This window comes from Halichoeres trimaculatus, unplaced genomic scaffold (assembly GCF_033239565.1).
Source record: "Halichoeres trimaculatus isolate MK-OKI-2021-1 unplaced genomic scaffold, fHalTri1.1 fHalTri1_scaffold_10, whole genome shotgun sequence".
Taxonomy (NCBI): Eukaryota; Metazoa; Chordata; class Actinopteri; order Labriformes; family Labridae; genus Halichoeres; species Halichoeres trimaculatus.
The window spans coordinates 3,305,866-3,325,840 of NW_027437187.1; the positions used below are offsets into that span (position 1 = coordinate 3,305,866).

Consider the following 19,975-nt stretch of genomic DNA (forward strand, 5'->3'; position numbering starts at 1 on the left):
TAAACCTCAGCAGAGAACAAACAAGGAATTAAACTTGCTCATGTTGAAAGTTGTCAGAGTTGTTGATGAAACAAGTGGAATATCTCAAAACTGCTGAGCCGCTGTTGTTAACTTCCTTAATATTTTACCTCTGTTAGCAAAAGTGTAAATAAGAGACATAACAATTTGAATTATAACAGCCACTCAATGTTAGACACTGAAAAAAACACCACTAAAAACATGGCATTGAATTATTTTCCCATGAAAACCATGTATCTAAATTTATTTTTACTGAATGCACCTATTGAAAATTCAGATCCCCCAAAAATTCACTTAATAAAAATACAGATCCAAAAATTTAAGTTTCATAACTCAACAACAAAAAGATTCAGGTCGCTCAAATTCAACTTGTAAAAATTCAGATCCAAAAATTCAAGTTGAAAATTTCAGATTGCATCATCAGGGCTACCCAGGACAGGGAAGACAATATACCGTATTGACATGAATATAAGAAACATTTTTTTTTTAATTGAAACTAATGCGGAAAAACAGGATGGTTATAATCGAGGTCTAACCATTGGTAGTTGTCTAGGGTCGCTACATGACTACCACAGTAGAGGGCGCCAGCTCTTCGTAAAGCCAGTGACCTCATGGTGGCTGAGGTCATCTGTCAGTCACAGCAGAGACAAGTGACAGGAGCTATCAGAGCTCAGAGCTATGGACAGGAGATGAGACATGGAGAGGCGTGGACCAAACTGACAACTGATACAGAGTTATGATGCTAATTTTAGGATGATGATGGTCAAATGCAGCAGAGACTTTAAACAACTGTCAGGCAGACAAAAAATATGGAGTAACAGAGAGTGATGTCTGAAGATTGCACTTCCAAAAAGAACATCGGAAAAACTGTAAAAGAAAAGTTCATCCTTTCCAAGATATGGGAGTGTGTGTGAGTTTACTGAGGAATGTAACGAAGGCATGCCCATTACCAGAGCTGTCATCAGAATTACATTTCAATAACAGATCTTATTGTTAAGATTGTTTTTAAAGAGAGAGAAAAAAATGTTTCTTATATTTGTGTAAATACGGTATATTGCCTTTCCTGTCCTGGGTAACCCTAATGTTGAGATCTAAAATTTGGGTGACACAAATCTTTTTGATGTTCAGTTCTGAAACTTGAATATTTTGAACAGAATTTTTAGTAAGTAAATTTTTCTGGATATGAATTTTCAGTGAAAATGAATTCAGATCTATGGTTTACATGGGAAAATAATTCAATGCCATGAATTCAGTGGTGTTTTTATTTTTAGTATTTCACATTCAGTGGCTGTTAAATTTCAAATAATTATGTCTCTAATTTGCTTCAATAACGAACCTTCTGGTGTTGATGATGTTGAATACACACACACGGTTGTTGTTACCATAGAAGAACATAAGTGAAAGTCAGAGTCTGAGTAGTGTGGATAAATCATGTATGGAGAGCAAAAGCAGGCAGAGCAGTGCAGCAGACAATCTGTTCTACAACAAATAGCTCAACCTAAGTGACACATCTGCAAGTTATTAAACTAATGACTAAAGTCATCGGACATAAGATTTCTAACTTTCTGAAATGCATCAGGAATGTTCGTTCAACAGATTATTTAAAAGTTGTTTTCGTATCTTTAGGAAAGACTTGACATTTTGTGTTTTTACTTTTAATCTGATCATGACATTTCAGCTAACGTATGACCCGTATTCTGCCAGTAATCTACAGCACTGTGGTTTTATTTTCAGGTTCATACTGATGAGGTGGGTGAGGTGAGAGTGAAGCCTCTGAGTAATTCACTGTTTACAGAACGACCACAGAGGGTGTCATCAACCAAAGGATACATTTTACGTCCTCTTTAAAGACAAATAAGTCTCAACTGGAAGCTGTTTTATAAATCCATCAGCTACACTGAAATGACAGCCCAGTTTCCCGGAGGCTTCGATGAGTTCCCAGCCTGAAATCAGAGCAGCTTCCTCTGGAGAAAATCTTATGATGAAGTTAGAAATGAAACTCAGAAACCCTCCAGCCTCCACTCAACAGCAGGGAGTACAGAGCTCCTACCTGTTCTCCTCGAAGTGGCTGATGAGGTCTGAGACTTTGGAGTGTTTCTCCCTGATTCTCTCCTTGGTTGCAGCCCCTCTTCCTCCTCCTCCTCCTCCTCCTCCTCCTCCTCCTCCCTCCATGCCTGATCTGAGTGGAGGTTTCTGGATCGGGGAGTTGAGCTCCGTCACCGGGCTCTGGAGGTGTGGTGGCTTTGGAGGCACTGGAGGAGAACACAGAGGAGATAAAGTTGATAAAAGCTGATTTTTAAGGAACAGAAAATACTTTTACTCAAAAAACACAAGCAGGACTTTGTTTTTGACTTGTGGCATGTTTAAACCATTTAAACTGTCAAACACACACAAATAAAACCCTCAGTAAACGTGTCACTGCACAATCATTTTGGACCTGAAGGAGGCAGTATAAGCTCCCAAGCTCACACCACATGGGGAACACTTTTTTAACATCCTGAAAGCTCAGCTTAGTAACTGAAGTTTTATAATCGTATCATGAATCATGAGCAGGAACCGACCTTCCCTCATGATTAACAGCATGGAGAGAATGGAGCTCTGTCTCTGCTCTTATCTCTGTAATGATTAACTCAGAGCAAAGAGAAGGAGAACAATGCTCAGGGGTCACACATCTCCTTACATAACAATGTTCCTGTTTCACTGAGTACCTGTAGAGTACTGCAGTCACATGCAGCCATGCACCTTTGCACAACAGCTTTCCATGCTGACAGTTCAAGGTGGGATATTCACGCTGCTGTAACATCTTGTTTTATAGTAACTGTCATAGAGGTGTGATGATGGGACCAAGCTCTGTCTCTGCTGTGCTGGAACTCACAGTAACAAGTGACTGTGGTTTTGTTACTGGTGAGCTCGAGGTTTCTAGATTTTGTTTTACCATTGTAACTGACTAAATGCTGCAAAGAAATTTACTCACACTCCTGATCCGATAAAACAACCTTCAACACTTTTTTTTCTCTAAAGTGGCTTAAAGCAGTTGTGAGTTTGAAGGTGATCTTGAAAAGATAGTAGAGAAAAGAGAGATCTGTGTTTTTCGCTGCTGAAAATGATTTCTGTGATTAATTTTGTAGTGATGGTGGACACTGGAGCCTAACTGTCAGACAGAAAAAGGACAGAAGAGCAGAAGAAAGATAAACAGGAGAGCGATAGAGCACGAGCTAAAGGCTAACACAGGAGCTAAACTGTCCGTGCTAATGTTGATTCCAACCCACAGTCAGCAGTTATTCTGCAGTGGTCTGTTCAAACTTGAGAGTCTATCAATAAAATGAAGAGTGAGGTTACGTTAGCTCTGATTGGTAGATGACTGGCAGGACATAACCAGGATTCACTAACGTTACACATTACAGACATGACTTAGAGCACCAGGCTGCCAGCTGAGCTAAATATAAACAGCTACTAAACTACAAACAAACTGATAGTGTTTACTTGTTGACATGTTAGCCTACAGCCTGTTGAAGCCGATAGCGCTACATATACCCGGCTACTGACATACAGCACACACTTACAATGTTTGCTTTATTGTCATGTTTCAAACAACAACACTACGTAACTGTATTAATAAATACCTTACCTAGTCACGTTGTATCAGGTAAAAACTTGACTTAAACAAAGAAAATTGGTTCCAAAACATGCCTGTTTAAAAGTCACATCTTTACAACAGTGTGAGTAAGACTCCAGACCAGAAGGTGGCAAGGCACTCAAATTAAAGCAAAACATTCTCAGAGCTCTTTAAAATAACATTTGTTGTGATTCACTGTTACACAGTTAGTTAAAAATAGTTTTTCTTTATTAATAAACTTGATTTCTAAACAAGAATAGAAAAATAATTCAGCTTGGTGAAACCTTAAACATGAGGTCATCAATACATACTCATCTTATAATGCTAGAAATAGACTCAGTTGATATAGTTGTAGCTCATTAATACTTCAAGGTTTTGGACACAAACCATTTTCCCCAGTATTGCAGAAACTTTTCTGCTCTGCTCACATTTTCAGTTTCAGACACAATATCTGTCTTTTGGGTTACAACCATTCTCATATTACAGTTTTTTACTATCTGCTGAGAAAAGCTTGAACATGAGTTTCTCCGCTGAAATGGTTTGCAGTGTGTGAGGTACTTCCTTCTCATGCAACTAGATTTTGGAGCATTTTTAGAATATGTCATCGTAGTCTGCTAAACTGATCTAAAACCATCCAAAGCAAACTGGCATAGGGTTATCATGGAATATTTTCCTCTCCATTGCCTGACCTGATTGTTTCATTCAACAAAAAGACAGTTTTTGCAAAATGGACTACAATGGTTTCATTTCACTACTGTTGCTTTAACACTTACAAGTATTGCACTCGACTAACTATGGACTTTGCCTTGTTTTAAGGGGAAATGGAAGAATAAGGAAGGACCCTGTGAAGTGTTGCTTGTTGTGTATAAAAAGGAACAAGGAAAAAGCAAAAAACATGTCTTAAAAAAAAAACTGTTTAAAAAACTAATACTGATTGTGTTCTGCACATGCATGATGATAATAATAATAATAATTTCTAGAAACCATGTTTGCCTGCTTGTTTTTGTGTGTTTAACCAGCTGTTTATTCTTCTATGCTGAGGGAAACTTACAGAAAGGCTGTCAGTCTTTGTGCTGTAGCTGCTCTGTCTGAATGAACAGTCCAGAGGCTGGTGACCTGGTTCCCTTTAGTGGGTCACATTAGTCATCATCAGCATTAAATTCAGACTGTGTCAGGATCAGGAAAAAAATCTCCTCACAGTGAGTTTAGGTGAAGGATATGAGTGCTTCTTCCAGCTCTCCAGGTGTGCTGTTAACCTTCAGGTGAGGCTGATTGTGTAGAATAAAGTGTGTTTCTATCAGAGCTCACACACACACACACACACACACACACATTAAAGCAGCGGGACAGCCGCTCTGAATCAACTGGATATTCATGAGTCAATACTTTCTCACTAACCACACAGATGAATCACACGCTGATACAACTGTGTCCACTGACCCTCCCACTCCACAGTGTTTGGCTGAATCACTGACAGTCAATATGTACCTTGTGGTTTAGACTGCGAGCCCGGCCTGCTGGCAGGGACTCTTCCATTGACCCCGCTCCTGCTCTTGTCAGTCCTTCCGCCGCCTGCTCGGCTCAGACACGCCTGCACGCTGGGAGGGGCGCTGTGGCTGCTGCCGAGTGCTGAAAGAGAGAAAGAGACGAATGTTCATGACTACAGGTCCAAAATGCTGTGGAGTTAATGAAACTGAAGCAATAATCAACACTACATTTATAATCAACGCTACATTTTTAATCAACACTACATTTATAAAAGAGTCTTTGAGGTCAGAGTTTATGTGGAATAAAGCCAACATTTAAAGTATGTCAGGTATGAGAGTACAGCTTAAAAAAACATGACAAATGACAGACACACAGTACAAATTGTTCCATTGAAAGGCTGAATTATTGTTGAAATCAAAGAAGAGCTACAAAACTTTGACTAACACCTCCATAAAGGCCTGTTAATGAAATTTTGTTGTTAGATGAGACACAAAAACCGATTAACTGAGATCACAAGAACCTGGTTTGGTGCTTCACTGAGGTTTTGACTGCACAGTGGAGTTCCCCTTCAGATAGTGCACATAGCAGAGACATACTGAATGGTAAGTAATCAACGTACGATCTAGACAAGGGGTCGGCAACCTTTACTTTCATAGGAGCCATTTTTCCTCAGCTCACCTTTGTTGACGACATTCTAGAGCCACAAAATCGACTTTATCGTAACAATAGAAACTATAAAGTGTAAAAACTTCTATACATAGTTAAAATTTAGTTGTTTTGAAATGTATGAAATTGTACATGCGGTGTCTTGCAAAAAATTTGAAATGTAAAAATTTGCCAGAAATTCAAAAATACAACAATTGTTTGAAATTTCAACATTTTTCAAAAACTGCACAAAATTTTGAATTTTCAAAACTTGAAGTGTGTTTAAATATCAAACAATTTTTAAATTTCCAAAATTTGCAAACAATATATATATATATATATATATATATATATATATATATATATATTTATATATATATATATATATATATATATATATATATGTATGTTTAAATAAAAATTTGTAAATGTAAAACTTTTTTAAGAATACTTGAACATTGATAACATATATTGATAATAGTGCCTTACTCATCATTTTTGTTTTTTGCTAATGTCTTGCCACATATCAAACATGTATTTTAAACTGGCACATTGTCAGTTTAATGAAACTAGATTGTAAAAAAAATGGATGTCCGCTTGCTCGGCTGGAAGCGCAGTCTCCACATGAATTGCTCCCCCTAGTGGCTGGCTGCAGTATAGGTTAAAAAATCCAGCTTTCAAGCCATACCAGATGGGCTGTGGTCAATCTTTAAAAAATTAATACACCTGGTAGAAATGTTTCTCACATCCGGTTGTTGTGGTGATTTGAAGATATTATTTGGCTGCCTTGTGTTCTAATCCTATTTTTTCTGAAAAGTTTTGTTTTCATTTGTTATTAGAGATAAAAAAAATGAGGTTTTACGTCATGTTTAACGATTATTGACAGCTGCCATTCTCGTGTATTGTTTTCGGGGATTGTAAAATATGTCGGTAGATAGAGTCAAGAAGTGATTAGACTCGAAAGAAAAAAATAAAAAATATTTTTTTGTCTCCCAGCTCCACTCAGATTCTCCCAGAATCCCTCATCGTCTCTACTGCGCAGACTCTGGCTGCAAACTGCTTCAATGGTGGCGCCTGTGACGGGGGAATTTTGGCTTAAAAACTGTACAATGGTAAGTGATGGAACCAAACTGTCCACTTTATATATAGTCTATGATCCACCCACACAGATTAAAATCTGTTCTTTTCTTCCAGATTTGTCTTTTTTTAGGTTTACTTATCTTAAAACTTGAGGTTAGTCACAGGTGCATGGAAAGTTGGTGGACTGTTGATGTTGAAGAAGGTGAAGTAGAGCAGTGGCAGACTTTATTGACAGATGTGACTTAACAATATGTTTACCCATGATTTTATTCAGCACCAAATTCTTTACAGATTCACCAATACCTGCTATGAGAAAAATACATTTTTTTTATTACACTAATATTTTTTTAAAGCTACAAGGAGCCGCTGCAAAGGAGTCAAAGAGCTGCATGAGGCTCCAGAGCTGCAGGTTGAACACCCCTGGTCTAGACACTTATCTATTGCATTTTAAACTGACATCTTGGGCAGGGGGCACCTATCCTGACAGAATAGTGCTGATTTAGTCCTGATAAGTTAACTGGCAGTAGAAGAAGCTGACAGCACAAAAGGACAGCACAGCAAGAAAAGAGAGGCTGAGAGTTGTGTGAACCATTTTCAAACATCAAAAAGAAAGAAAGGCTGTTCCTGCTCTTTACGCTGAGACGAGAGGACGGGTGGAGGATGCACTCCAGCCTGCAGAGAGTTTCATTCATCTATGACAAGTGGATTTCACAAACCACAGAGTCCTGGCTGACAGCTGACTCGCGTGATGCATGAGACTGACAGCCGTGCTCATATGTCAGACGGTTTACTGAAGGATACAGAGGGATGGACGCTGACTGGAAGAGACCTTGCTTTAGTTATTCTTGTCACAGTGAAATAAGTTTATGTTTTATTCAAAGAAAAGTGTATTTCCTCCCTTTATATCCTCCCTGATATTTTCAGTACTGCAGGCCAACTTTTGCATTTTTTTATCTCATTGTACTGTATCATACAGTCAGGTATTTAGGAATGAGGAGCTGTTTTTATATACCTGATCTAAAGATAGTGGGAGCTGAAGCTGTAAGGGAAATGCTAAATATTATTTGTCTGATACAGAAACCTGGCAAATAAAGGAGTTATGAACATCTTTTATCAAAACAGACAATTAAAGAGCTGACACTTCCAGAGGAAGGGTGCACTGAAATTTACTTAAAGGATTAATTCTAAAGAGCCTGAGGGAGGCTGTCATCAGTGTCAGACACAAACCTCCCATCACTCATCCCTACAGTCACAGGACATCCAAACACAGAACACACTGTACGTTTGTTTGTGCTCACAGAGCTGCAGGCTAAATATTAGAGGGTGTCAGACGGTTCAGCAGATTATCCGGCTAATGATCCGGCTGATGATCATCTCCAGCGAGGCTTTCAGCGACCAGCTGGCCACAGATGGCACAGCGTCAGTGTTTAGAGCGGCAGACAGCAGACTGCTTCAACAGAGCCACAGACACAGACTGACAGTGTTTACAGCAGCCTCAATCCACCTCTCTGTGACCTCACACACACACTTAAACACACACTCACATGCATGGCCATTCTGTGTACTTACACTTACAATGACCATCTTTGGTACCGAGTAACCAGGAGTCAGAAGGTACGCTTGCTTTTTACAGACCACTGGTTCGTTAGTTTCCATTTAAGGAGGACATTTAAACAGCTGTGTGTGTTTTAGTAAGTGACACTGATGTATGAGCTGGGTGCAGGAATCGATGTAGCTCTGTGCTGGGCTAACTTGCAGAAATAAACTGTGTTTAATAAGGAATAAAAGATGCAGACTGAGCTGCACTCGAAAACAGAGACTATACGTTCATCCCTGTGTTTCGTTCACGTCCTTTTATCTCACAAAGGTCTGCACAAGTGAAACAGCCTGATCCTCCTCTGTTTGGCACACAGTGACATTGACACACACGTTTCCTATGCCTGAGTAAAAAGGAACAATGGATGGTCTAACTTCTCTCATATGCTCAGTGTCATGTAAAAAAAAAGTAGATTAGGCTCAAGCTTCACTGCTTCGATAAGAGTATATCATTAAATGAGACGATCATCCTGCTTCACAAGTCACTTCACCTCATTAAAAATTAGATTAACCCAGTCTGATCACAGAAATCAATTATAACAGGTTCAGGGTAATTTATAAAACATTTTCAGAGAAAAGAAGGTTAACATGTGTGAGCTGCTTTTCTTTGGTCTATTTGTGACTGGCATAGACAGAGAGAAGTATGCAAGAGTCACTACAGTTACGATCATCCAGTTTTCCCAGTGTACGTTCAAGAGCAGAGTTTAAGTTGTCTCTTCACCAAACAGAGAAAAGATGTTGTAAAGTGACTTTTTTCAAAGATGCCTGAAGAAAAATTCAAAATCTGACCAACCTAGTTAAGGGAAAAAAACGGTAGAAGTCAAAACTGGGTCAAACTCATTAAAAACATCTGAACATGGGCTCACAGAGTCTACAGGTAGAGAAGTTCCAATTGGTTTGTCAAGTGTGGCTAACACTAGGAGAGCAAAGCACCACCAGCCTTCAGTCCTCCTTCATGGTTAACATTGGCTGTGTTTACATGCAGTCGTAACCCTTTCATATTCTGAATATTAGCAATAACTCAGTTGCACACAGCCATGTAAACACCAATAACCCTTTTGAAAAACTGGAATATGCCAGACTAGGATGCCTGTAAAGCATTTCTGCCCTCAGTACAAGTCATTTAGTTCCTTCATTGCCCCACAATAGCGTTCTCAATATCCTCATTTTAGGCCATTCTGAAGATCTCGTTGAAACGCTCCGTTTGGAGAATGACCTCCAGTAACCTCGCAACGTCACAGCCCTTTGTGCTCTGATTGGTCAGTTCTATCAGAGGGGCGGAGGGGGTAGAGCTAGGAGGGCAGTTTTTGCAGCATGGCAGTACTTACAAAATCTCCATATTGAATGGAGCAGACCGAGCGAGTTTGCTGTTTGCCAAAACTTCACCGTAAGGCATTCATGGCACTAATAAAATGGCAGAGTGTAGGATATGTCCTTTTGTATTGGACCCCAAGTCAGACCCGGACGGTTCTGCAGCTCAGGAGGAAGAAAATCCACCTGGACACAGATCATCTTAGGACGCTTCAGTGTGGTGAGTCAAACCGCTACTGTAACATGTATAGTTTATACGTGGAAATATAGGCAGACTTCACCAATAAACTATTTCTATAACAGGGCTCCATCCTGCTCCGTCACTTTTCTCTGTCTGTTTTATCCATCATGCTGAAAGTGTAGTCTAAAGATCGCCTCTACTGTCAGTTCGTCACTATGTTATTACAGCAGCATTATTGTGGTCCAGGTTCATGGTGCATGTCAGAACAAGCATGCGAATATCACAGTCTCACAAGTATTATGACGTCTGCTAAAACTACAGTGTTTTAACTGCTAATTCACCATGTAAAGCCGAGCTGCTCAGCAGAGCAGAGTCCCTGCATCCAACATCTGAGGGGGGATACTCGGCTCTTGGTGGGTGTATCCCTCGGTGGCGGTTGTGTGACTAACTGACATCACAGAGTAGGAGCTGCTTTATCAGATTACTGATAAAAAGAAAGGATCCTCGTGTCGTCATGAAGGTCGAAATCTCGCGGCCAAATGGCAATGACCTATTTTCAGAGGCATCAAATCTCGTTCTAGGATATCAGAGAAAATACAATATCTAATTTTTTGAAAATTCAAGGGGTGTAAGGTCTTGTTTTCAAATTTATTATATTATATGTATTAAATCAGGCATCAGCATGATATGTCCCCTTTAAAAACCCTAAAATCCCCCTGGGTTCCTCATTTTCTAACCTGAGTACAGGAAGTCCAGCGTGCTGCTGCTGTTGTTATTGCTGCTGTTGCTATGGATACAGGAAGAAGAAGCTGAAATGGCATGCATGGTGTCATGATGTTCTCCACGCATTGAGATGTCATCCATGCGTCGCTGTTTTGACTGGGATACCATGTAAAAAAGAGTGTTACAGAGCGTTACAGCTTACTGACAGTAGCCATTAAGTGGAGCAACAGCCCCAGCTAGAGGTGAGTTGCTGCATTACCGCTCTGACACATCACATGACCATCACTTCAGGCATTCATTAATAAAAGATAAAGGTTTAGTTTGACCAACTCCATTGACTGGCAAGAGTGATGGTCTCAAAAAGATTTCATGATACTAATCTAGAGTTTTGTGGTGGGAGTTCTCTACAGCCAGTGATTTGTAGTTGCTGTTTTAATTGTAGCCATGAGAACATTTAAATCAAACATAATGCTCTCTTTTTCCCTGAGACCTTTAGGTAGATTATCTAGGATAAAAAAAATAGATGAAGGAGAAATTGAGAGTCTCTTAAAGTAAACGCTCCTGTTGTTCCAAAAAAGCTTGAGATACGCTCAGGACCAAAAATACATTTGGTGCAAAACCTGCTCCACTCTCACTGTGGGCACAGCGTTTTGAAACTGAATTTGTCAGGCTTGTGTTATCCTTCTGCCTCTGATCTGATATCACTGGTAGTAACAAAAACATAATGAACCTCCATCCTTAATTCCGCTGAAAATAACCGTAACAAGTTCCCCTGGACTCGAAGACAGACTCAAGTGGACATTTGAGGAGCTGTAGTTACTGCACGTCTACATCAGCTCTATTCTTCAACACTGGAGGTCTGTGTTTACAGTGGCATATTTAAAGCCCTTGTACGTAAACAACTGCCATCAGAGTAAAAAATGATGTTCTATATGCAGTGTACCCTTCCAGATGCAGTTTGTTGTTACTACCAGCCAAAAACGCAGCTCTGGACCCCTTATTTATTTTCCCTACAGTGATCTTTATCGAACCAATCTTGGAACAGAGAGAGAAAATAGCAACCACAGAATCATACAGTCACCGTTTCTATTTTTACAGCCTGACCGTAATTAAAGACAACAGCTGGGGAAGCTGTCTGACTGGAGAGTGTCCCACGCTGTGTTTGGGAGCGCAGACTTTCTAAACACGGCCCCAAAATTACCGATCAATCCTGGAGGCAGCCTCAGGAATTTGTCGTGATTACGCGTTGGGCTTCATTTCTCAGCCACTTTACGAGGAAATGAGAAAACAACTTACAGGCCATATTATACACAGTATGTAAGGCTTTATGAAGTCTCTGCCTCTGGACTCCATTTATGGTCCTTTTCAGCGGGATTACACAGGCTCCACTACACAGCCTGATTCTGTATCTGTGGTTGTTTGTGTCTGTGTCAAACACCAGATCTGAGCTGTAGACCACGTCTGGACTTCAGACTTTCACTCTTACTGCAGCATGTGCAGGTATTTTAAGTGCTGGTGTAAGATAAGAGAGGAGAGATGTAAATAGAGATATACACAGACTGGGACTGAAATAGAGCTACAGTTAAAAACTTCAAAATCCTTTTTTAATTATGTGCTGGTGCTTTGTGGTAAACAGGGAAGCTGAAACCCCAGGTTGCATTTAGAAGTTTTGTTTCACTTTTTGTTGTACCTATAATTCGTTTTACATGTTCAAAATATTCATAAAGAAACGCAAACGCTCTAGATTTTAATTCTGGTTCTTTTCTGATCCCCCTCTGGGTTGATGGATGCAGCGGACAGACAGCTGACCTGTCTGACTCTCAGTCTTTCTTACATGATCAAATTGAACTGTTCTGTCATTAGTTGTGCTACTTATGCCTTCCTGTTGTTGTTAGCATTGCAGCCATAAGTCCTTTTCTCCATTCAGAGGCCCTTCACAGCAAAATACTGAAATTTAAGCAAGTTTCTGTTTTATTTTTGGAAAAAAATCTTAACAACCTCAATATATGAGCCCCATTCAGCTGACAAGTTCAGAAAAAGTCTTATTTTAAGACACTAGTAGCCAAAAATGATGCCCAAATTGGTTGTTGAGATTAAAATAATCTGCAAATTACTTATTTATTTTATTGTACTAAGACATTATTCTTTTTAAAGAAACTTTGTCAAGCATTTTTTTTTTAGCCTATAAGATGATTCTCTTTTTTTCCCTATACAACCAAATTAAGGGTCGTTGTTAGCTTCTAGTATTTGAAATGGGAGATTATTTTCTGGACTTGTCAGCTGAATTTGTTTTAGATTATGTCCAATAGAAAAAATTTACAAAAAAAGACAAACACTTGTTTAGTTTTCCATTTTGATAGTGTTTTGTCACTGCCATGATTGGACCGTGATGTTGTGCAACCGAGGGGTTTTAGAAAAATGAAGCCTACTTGGAAGTAAGGATAGGTATTGAATTAGGTACTTTTATAGGTACTGACCTGATTCTGTCTGTAGAATCGAGTACCAATTCACATAAAATCAAAAGGTATCATGTTTAGGTACCTAAACGCATCTTTGTGACTGTGAGGGAGTGGAAGAGAAGGAGATTTTCTATGCTGGACATGAACACAGCATTACAAGAATATTTACTGAGAAATAAATATGTTAAATTGAAAAAACTTTGAGATTTGATTGTTAAAAAATAAATATTTACTACTACATAAACGCACACAAAAGTGACAGAAGTTAGTAGTGTTGAGTACTGATACCGGTGGCTAGCTACTGAGTATCATAACTGTTTTGTTATAAATGTGAAAAGTACCCATCCCTACGTGGAAGTGCCAAAAGCTGCTGTTCACTAAGAATCCACCTGAGGCTGGCTGTAGAAAGACAGGAAACCACATACACATCAAGACAAAATAGAAAATGAGTAGCAGCTAGGGGTGGGAGAAAAAATTGTTATACGATATTTATAGGGATTTTTTGTTTGACAATATCAAAATCTGGATCCTTTGTCAAAAACATTTTTTTTTTTTCAAAATCAAATTCTTCATTTCAGTCTTTGTTTATAAACTGGAGTGGAAAAAGTTTCCACTTTTCTCCAGCAGAAGGTGAAATGTTTCTCTTTGAATCGCGTGATGTGAATCTATGGGGAAATATGGCTCATGATATAGTCCGTGGACACAAAATCGCAAAAATCGTCAATTTTAAAGAATCCCAATTTAAATCAAATCAGCACCCAAAAAATCGTAAGAGAATGGAATCGTATCCAATCGCATAGTCCCAGCCCCGGTAGCAGTGTTAAAAAACCTATTTACAGCAGATATTTAAAAAAGGGTAGGGTCTGAAACACTAATGTCACTATTGGCACACACTGTACAGGGGGTGGATTTTATTCTAAATTAGCGGCTTAGATGATATAACAAAAATGAAGTTCAAAGCCCACAGCTGACAACTGGTGTCAGTACTCTGCATCAGGAGCAGACAGGTGATGAAACAGACTACGTCCATTTTTTATACAGTCTGTGTCCACAACTGAGCAAGTGTCTCAGGTAGGAACAGAGACACATTAGAGACAGGGTCACTGAGCAGATGTGTTGACTCAGTGGTAGAGGGTTCAATTCCATCTCCTAAAGTCACATGCCAAAGCGATGATGAGCAAGACTCTGAACCCCAAATTTCTCCAAGTGTTGGCCAGTGGTGTGTAGATGGATGTGTGTGAAGGAGAATAGAAGTGTAACAGCACTTTGAGTCAGAAAGACTCGACTAAGTACCGATTCACTTTAACCAGGCCACAGGATCCATCTGGTTTGAGAAGCACTGGCCACTGCCGTCTCTCCCTGAACACATCATTCACTGAGACGCTGCTGCTCTGCTTTCAACGCCCGTCTGGTTGAGTAACGTCAGATCATAATTTAAGCATACACTCTGGGACACCAAGATTAAACCGCTGCAGAATCAATGAAAAGTGTTGCTGTGTCATGGCAGCAGAGCTCTGTCACTGTGCTGCAGCAGGAAGGAGAAAAAGTCTCTGTCTCATCCTTTTGTCTCAGACCCTCAAAGTGAACCAGACCTGACCTCAGCATTCACTTCCCCTAAATGCTGTTGAGTGTTTTTCCCAGGTTGGATTAATGCTGGGTCTTTGTAAATAAAACGATAACTGTCTGTGCGATTGTTCTCTGAGCTGTTATCTGAATGATGAAGACAATGTAACAGAGCCAGTTCTGTCTCAGTAAAGACTGGATAAACTCGACTTCCTGTCCCAGACCCAGAGTTTCTTGGCAGGATCTGCTGCTCACTCTCACTCTGGCTTCTTCTCATTAAATCTGGCTTGGCAGAAGTGTCAGACCGCTGTGTACAGTAATTTAGTGGCAGCAAACCACCACCCAGCAGAAACACTTTGATTCTCCTCCTCCATCTGTGCGCCGCTGAAGGAGCCCTGCTGTCTGGATCTGAGACTTGTTGATGACAGAAGCAGGAGAGCAGGAAATGTGCAGAGCCAGGTGAGTTTGAACACATCACAGAGGCTCTGTGTGTGACAGCATTTAGCGCCTTCAGTGCCAAGTGATGGTGTGATTACTCGGCACATATACGATTACAGAGAAATCACAGAAAGCGCTGGATGCAGCCTTGAAATGAGAAACAGACGACTCAAACAGAAACTCAACCTTTACCTCACTCCCTGTTGGAGGCTGGTGAGAGTGAGGAAGACGCAAAAAATATCCTACAACCTGCTTTCACCTTGAAAAATCACAGCTTGTGCGAGACTATAGGAGTATTCAGATGCTCAGGTGTCAGACGAGATGCAAACTGAACAAAAAGGACAGAAAGTCTAATCCCCTGAATGTCTCCAAACTCTTCTCTGGCATCAGCTTCCTTCCTCATTCTGTGAATCTCTTAGCAACAACAAGCTCTGTCAAACTCTCCTTGCATCCTTCAGGTGTGTTTTCAACATAGTGTGTGTGTGTGGCAGTGTTGTGGTGGTTTGTCCAGAGTCATGCCCTCCAGCTGTGGAGGAATGAGTTTACCACAAGTCAGCGAAGAGCCATGAAGGAATGCATCACACAGACAGAAATATCTTCCTCCACAACAAAAAAACAAACCGTGTCCTAAAATAGTGAATCATCCAAAGTTGGGGGTGGTACAGACGGAGCAAACCCTTTGCTCCCCCGTTATTAGAATAAAACAGATTCACTAGTTTCCTTCACACATGCTCTCTGACCACCATCACACCTCTGCCCTCCACAAGACAAACTGTGTTACTTGGGTTTGAAGGGATGACTAATCTAAGGAAAGTAATGTGTATATAAGCAAAAGCTCAACACCTCCTGGCCTCAGTTCAGCCACAAACGTGAGATTTTATCAGACACTTGTCAACAGAGTGTGTTTAGCCACAGGTGATCCCAGACCCTTTGCTCAGAAACAGGCTGGAGGACTCACACGCGTGTCAGCTCAAACATGTCATTTCACTAATTTTGAGAAAGTCCAACAAAACACTAACATCTGTGTGAGTGTGTGTGTGTACACTGTGCAGGAATTTGTTTGTGCTCTTTGCTGACAGAAAGCCAAATCGCACACACAACACATTTGTTTCCAATGACTCAAAGAGACAGAATTTTTCCTTTTAAGCACCAAACAAAGTTTATCCTTCAAGGTGTGTTGGTTAATCTTTACTCTGAGTCAAACATCAAGAAGTGACTGACCTCAAATACCAGGAAACCTAGGACACAGCAGTCCTACCTGTCCCTGTGTGTCTCCTTCCTTTCTTCCCCCTCTGGCGAAATGTGTGTCGATACCTCAGTGTGAGAGCTGCAGGTATAAACACAATAGACACACCTGTGTGTGTGATGCAATGTGTCCCCACCCTGCAGAGACTCTGGACGACTGTTTGACACGGCTGAAACTCAGGCTTTGTTCTCGTGGTCCCCAAAGATACCACATTCATATCAAGAGGAACGTCTGAGAGGACGTTTTACACATTCTGCTTCTTCTTAACGAGCGGGCTGGCTTATTAAAGATCGTCTGGGAGGCTCCAGCCATGTCAGAAATCATCAAAAAAGAAGAGGGAAAAGTGAACAGCTATATCTTATCATAAATTCAGCTTACAGTCCAGCGTACATCCTGTTAAAACTGTGAAGTTGAGTGACGTACAACAGAGTAGAAACCACAGAGTCCAGAGTCCAGTCTGAGTGTGTTTACATTCACTTTCTATCTATTTTATCACAAGTTCAGCCAGTTTGAGGGAGTAAAGATAACATCAGAGTTAAATCAACAGATAATGAGGAGGTCAACAAACAAACACAGGTTTGAGTCAGCCCTCGCCAACATCAGCTCAGCTGCTAATGAATCTAAAACAAAGATGAACAAATAATAAAGAAGAAGTGAAAGTCAATCAGGAGGGGACTTGATCACAGAGAGAAGTCAAAAAGTCCAGTCAGTGAACTCACCCAGTGCTTGTAATGGATGGGAAAACAGCTGCGGAGAGTATCCTCAGTGAGGGACCACGCTGTGTGTGAGCAAGTGTGTGTGTGTTTGAGAGAGAGGCAGAGTGTGTCCCAGAGGAGCACCGATGTGATCTCCTCAGGCAGTGAGTCAGATGAATGAGGAAACTCACAGAGCTGAGCTAGACTCCTCCCTCTCTATGTCTCACACACACACACACACACACACACACCCTTTTCAAGTGGCTTTTAAAAAGTATAGAGGCTCGCTGACTGACACACACACAGAGGATCAGGGTGAGACTCTCGAGGCTGGAAGTGTAAATTTCAGCCTTCCTGTGTTTCAGCTGTTAGCGTTGAGGAGGAAACAGCGCTGACTGAGTTTGACAGCTCAGAGTTTAATTCAGCCGTACACGCAGCGCTCCGACAGGTGAGATGTTATTAAAGTGCTCCGAGCTTTGTTCCTGTTTCCAGAGCATAAACAGGTGATCACATTAACCTGGCTCGCTGAGGATTGAAGAGAAACCAAACCACTGCCAGAGGACGGAGCTGCTTATATAACATCCTCCATGCTCTGCCACCAGTCCGTTAGCCTGATCAATGATTAACAAACAGTACAGCGGCCTGCAGCACACACACCAGCTCCCTCATGTGCTCATTTAAGTCTACATGAAGCCACACCAGCATCGCATCCACTCCTCTTCCTCCAGCTGATTTCTTCTGCAAATATTTAACGAATTAAATCAAGATCGCTCAGGAAGAAATGCAAGTTTATCACAACGAGGAACACAAAAACAGTGCACCAATAACACATGACTTTCAGTCCAAATCAGCTCACATGGAAATGAAACAAAGCTCTCATGAAGTGAGCAGCGAGGATGAGATACCTTTAGCAGAAGTCAGCTCAGGGAACTGGGACCAAAAATCCTCCATGCTCCGTCTGTTCCCAGCATACAGAGCTGCACGGAGAGGTTACTGTCACACACTCAGAAGGGTTTGCTCTTCTGCCTCCAAGCCGATCTACTTCTTCATATTAGGGACCACACTCAACCACAAAAAAGACACCTCAGCTAGCTCAAGGGTCTGTGCTGTGACAGAAATAGCTACTGTGAAGAAGAAACACACGTGAGATCATCTGCAACTTTTGCTCTGTTTGAACTTTTTCCTTCCTGACTGTCTTTTTTTGTACACGTTTTGGAAAAAGCAACATGTGCTTTGTCCACCTGTCTTTCAAACAATGAAAAAACAGCCTATAATAGCTGTTGTCCTCCTGCAGAAGTTGTTCATGTGTGCTGTTTTGGAAACAAAAACTCATACACGCGGTGACCTGCACGCTCTCTGCAGGCATGAAACAGCAGAGGAGTATCAGGAGGAATGACAGGCATTATTTCTCCCACAGTAAACCAGTTTGACCAGCACAAATTCCAGTCACCACATTCCTTCCAGATTGCCGTCACATACAGCTCTGCAGAGGTTTCTGCACACACACAGTGTACCATGCAAACATGTAGCTCTGTGTGCAAGAGATGAACCCACCGTGAGAAAAAGATGAATTATTGTGAAACACTGACCAAAGTCTGCATTGTCATGGTCGTTTCTCACCAGTGCAGACACAAGTCAGGGCCTGTGATCAAGAGATAAGGTTCATAGATGTATTTGTGACAGAGTCTGGATGCATTAACTGCTGCCATCGAAGGTTTCTGACAGGTGAATTTGACCTCTACACTGCCATGAAGTTACTAACATTACTTTAAAGGTTTGACTGCTGTTCTTTAAAGTTTGCTCACTGCCAGAGTTTGCAACATGTTCCTCTTGAATCTGAGGTCAGCTGACTGCTAGCTCAGCCCATTGCTTCCTTATATAGAGTTCTTCTTTACTGAGATGAATTCAGACTTCTGCTGTTTATAATGATGAATGCTCGGGATGCTCCTATACTGACCGGTGGTATCGGTGGTGTATTAGTACCTCCCAAGGTTCGACCGGTATCAATGGGAAGAGATCCAAGGTGCGGATCCAGGCAAACAGCTCCATGCCTTTATATTTATTTATTACCAGCGCTCTCAGCTACTTAATTTGAAATGTTGCCTCCGATGCACTTTCTTTGTTTTTTGCTGCATTACCAGTCTACATGGTAGGGCTTGGCGATATGGTCTAAAAATAAAATCTCAAATTTTTTCACAAAAAAAGAATTCGATTTACATTTTTTTGATGATTTTTTTTCCCTAACCTTATAAAAAAAAAGTACAAATGACAGGGAGAACTCAAAACCAGTTTTTTTTTTAATTTTATGAAAAAACTTAATTAAAGTAACTTCTATTCGACTCTTGGAATTGAAGTTTCAGCTCTGTTTCAATAACTTCACTTTGTAGTTTTAAAGCAGGCAGACTTATTTTCATTCACATTGAAACCTGCACCATTTTATACATTTTGAATTTAAAAATACAGCTAGGAAAATAATGTGCAGTACTGAATCAGGGTTAGTCAAGCAGTGGTTCCCAACCTTTTTTTGTTTTTTGTCTTTTGTACCCCCTGAGCCTTTATGTTATGCCATGAGTACCCCCTGACTCATGCATGTCGTTGATTCTCCAAACCTGACATAACAGAACTGATTATTGAATGAAAATCATTGTATTTTATCCCTTTAATTTGAAAATTTTATTCTTTTTAACCCAAATTAAACTTAAAAATAGATAACATGTTGCAGCTGTGCCACTGGTTGTTGCTTACCTGACGAAACTAGTTGTAGCACATGCATACCATTTTATTGATAGACTGGTCTCAGTACTTCCAAGTTGGAAACAGATTATCAAATGTTTCCAAGCACCCCCTGCAATGTGTGCATACCCCTTAGGGTACACATACCCCTTAGGGCAGTGTTTCCCAATCCTGGTCTTGAGG

General features: G+C 40.6%; 1 protein-coding gene across 3 annotated transcripts in view; it reads right to left on the reverse strand.

Moving 5' to 3' along the window:
- Positions 1–19,975, reverse strand: part of fgd4a (FYVE, RhoGEF and PH domain containing 4a) — a 114,202-nt gene that overhangs the window by 21,347 nt on the left and 72,880 nt on the right. For all 3 annotated transcript variants that reach the window (XM_074677146.1, XM_074677148.1, XM_074677147.1), the window contains exons 3-4: positions 5,123–5,263; positions 2,069–2,270 (exon numbers count right to left, since the gene is read on the reverse strand). In XM_074677146.1, the coding sequence (XP_074533247.1) occupies positions 2,069–2,270; positions 5,123–5,263 (343 nt within the window). The remainder of the gene's footprint in view (positions 1–2,068; positions 2,271–5,122; positions 5,264–19,975) is intronic.